This window comes from Balaenoptera acutorostrata, chromosome 19 (genome assembly GCF_949987535.1).
Source record: "Balaenoptera acutorostrata chromosome 19, mBalAcu1.1, whole genome shotgun sequence".
Lineage (NCBI taxonomy): Eukaryota > Metazoa > Chordata > Mammalia > Artiodactyla > Balaenopteridae > Balaenoptera > Balaenoptera acutorostrata.
Window position 1 is genome coordinate 53,169,194 of NC_080082.1, and position 2,999 is coordinate 53,172,192.

At 46.3% G+C, this 2,999-nt stretch overlaps 1 protein-coding gene across 1 annotated transcript; it reads right to left on the bottom strand.

Moving 5' to 3' along the window:
* On the bottom strand, nucleotides 1-585 carry DPRX (divergent-paired related homeobox). Its single transcript, XM_007180045.2, has one exon. The coding sequence runs from the start codon at nucleotides 583-585 to the stop codon at nucleotides 1-3; it is 585 nt and encodes a 194-aa protein (XP_007180107.2).
* Nucleotides 586-2,999: the final 2,414 nt, after the last annotated feature.

Here is a 2,999-nt window from a genome sequence, read left to right on the forward strand (position 1 = left end):
TTATGGCGAAAAAGAGCCAAAAGAATTAGAATTGAAGCTTGTGGAGAGAGCTTGGGATTCCAAAATGGGATAGAGGCAGTATATATTAGGGTATTGGCAGTAGCCAAAATGTACCATTTTGTGGCCAAGAGAATGGTCTGTGACAGCCTTCAAATTGCGCCACCTGCTGAGTTGGAAGGAAGGTATTGGACGATCCATATAAACTAGAGATGCAGGGGAGGTACCATTAGGGGACCTGGGAGGTGTATCCATATTTCCCTTGGAAGAGCTGATCTTGCCTCCTGCCTCAGATAATTGCTGTTGAGCCTCTTGCTGTTCTGACTGAAAATCCTCGTATTTGGCTTTCTTGAGTTTCGCTCTACGATTCTTGAACCAAACCTGCAGGACTGTTGGATGTATGTCCATTTTTGAGGTCATTTCTCTCTGAAGGCTAAGGGTGGGGTATGGGTTTTTATTGAAAAGGAAGTTCAAATCTGCCAATTGTTTCTTCGTGAACGTAGTTCGTTTCCTTTTTGGATGCTTCTGGTACTTTCCTTTTGAAAGGTCGTCTGGATCCGACACCCTGTAATCTAGATGTGCTTCCATGCTGTGGTCTAGTAATAAGCGAAAAAGTCCACTCTTTATTTTATTTTATTTTTGGCCATGCTGCTCGGCTTGCAGGATCTTAGCTCCCCAACCAGGGATCGAACCTGTGCCCCCTGTAGTGGAGGGCACAGTCCCAACCACTGGACCACCAGGGAATTCCCAGTGTCTTCCATTCCTTAAAAGGCTGAATCCCCTCCAGCTTCTGCCTGTGTCTGGTTTCTCTCCAGTGCCTTCAAATAGTTGGGTTTTTGTTTTGTTTTGTTTTTTAATATTTTGTTCAGAGTTGGCAATTGCTGTCTGTGGGGAAGTCAGACAGTACCCTCTCACCTGTCCATGTCATACCTTTCTCCTCCTCCTGTTCTCCCTCAGGTGAGTGATTTCTCACTTGGGGTCTCTCCCCTGGTTGCAGTTGGATGTCAGCTGGGATTTGATTGATCTGAAGGCTTGACGGGGCTGGAGGCAGTTGATGGCTCACCCACAGGGCAGCTGTTGGCTGGGAGTTCAGCTGGGCATGCTGAGCAGAGCGCTTACAGGTGGCTTCTCTGCCACCATTGGCTGAACCTTGACCCACCCACGCTGGGTGCAAGAGGCACGGATTCTTTCCCAAGACCAGAACAAGTTCCCTGGATGCAGTGACATTTCCGTGGGATGCATGGCCAGAATATCTTTCCAGGTGATCAGTAGAAGACTTGATTCCTGGGTTGCTTTGGTCACTGACCCCCACATACCATGAACCAGTTTGACATAATTGCCTGGGTTCCTCTGACCATTACAGGGTTGGTCCTCTAATGTGAATCCCCAACACTTTTTGGGGATTTTATAAATCTGTCACTCTTGGACCTCCCCACCTGAGCAGGTCTCGTTCCCTGAGGGATTTGGGGATCATAGATATCAAAGTTCCCAGTTATGATACTTTGGGTCCTGCTATTTATGTGTCCTCGTGTTTGCAAACCCTGTACCTCTGGTGTCATTCTTTTCTCCTGGTGTCAATTCATTTTCATTATCAAATGGTGTTACACTTACTAGTGGGAGCAGTCATTCTGAGACAGTGTGAGTGGAGGAAGCCCAACTCTGAACTCAGACCTGAATTTGATACCCAGACGGAACATTTATCTGCTGAGTGACATTTAGTAATATACTTGCCTTTCCTGGCCTCTAGATTTCTTCATCTGAAGATACCTTAGGGATACCTCTCTTTGAAAGGTTCATTTATTCATCCACGCAGCCATTCAGTCGTCCATTCATTATATACATGGACAGTATTTCCTAGCTGCCTGTTATTTGCCAGTATTGGGAATACAGATCCACAGGTCCCTGTCCTCGGGGACCTTCAGACTGGGGAGGGAGCTGGTCATTAAAATTTGAGGAACAGAAAGGAGGCCAGTGTGCTGCAGTCCAGAACTCCACGGAGAGGTGGCTAGGTAGATAGGGACCAGGGCCTTGGGTGTCTGTGAGATCTTTAAGCACTTGGATTTTCCTGGAAGATACATAGGCAGTCCCTGCAGAGTTTTAAGCAAAGAAGCAACTGCTCCAGTTTATGTTTCTAAAAGTTCAGGACTCATAAGAGGAGAGCACCCAGGAATGCCTAAGAGTAGAGGAGGGAGTTTGGGTGTGAGATGATGGTGACGTGTATTCACGTAGAGAGGTTCTTCTGTAAATTAGAAACAATATACGTAAAGCAATTAGCATCTCACCTGGTGGATAAAAGTATCTCAAGTACGATAAAGGAGACAGTATGGTTGTAGTGGTTAAAAATGCAAGCTCTGAGGTCACAGAGATCTTAGACTCCCAACTTCTGCTCGCTTAGTTCCTGCATGACCTTGGGCAAGTCAGTTAAACTTTTAGTTTCCAATCAGTAAACTATATTATAATATCCTTCATCACTGGGTGGTAGTGGGAATTAAATGTGTTAAATCATGTCAAGTACCAAGACACAGTCCCTGGCACAACCTAAGGACTCGTTATTAAATCAATATATCACCATTAAAAATTTTTTCTAACATGTGAACTGTCAAAGAAGAGAGGAAGCTTTCTCCTAGGGCCCTAATCTCTAAAATGGATAAAGGAGACACAGGCGTTGCCAGCCCAGCAAAAATGTCTCATGTCATTCTTTGCGGCACAGCCCTTCCCCCACGTCATTCTTGATTGACCTAAACCAACCTACACGAGCCCTCTTGCTAAAGACTCGTGTAGGCTTGGCTCTGTGACTGCGTCAGCCAGGATCCCCGCAGGAGACCAAATGGTCAAATGGGGTAAGGGAGTTATTTAAGCAACAACGTACTGATGTGGGGTATGATTAGGGGAAACCAACACAGGGCAGCACCTGGGCCCACCCAACAGCCGGAAGCTATCACTGTTCCTAAACCACCAGAAGGGACCTGGGAGGGAGCGGTTACCAGTCCCCTGACAGAGAT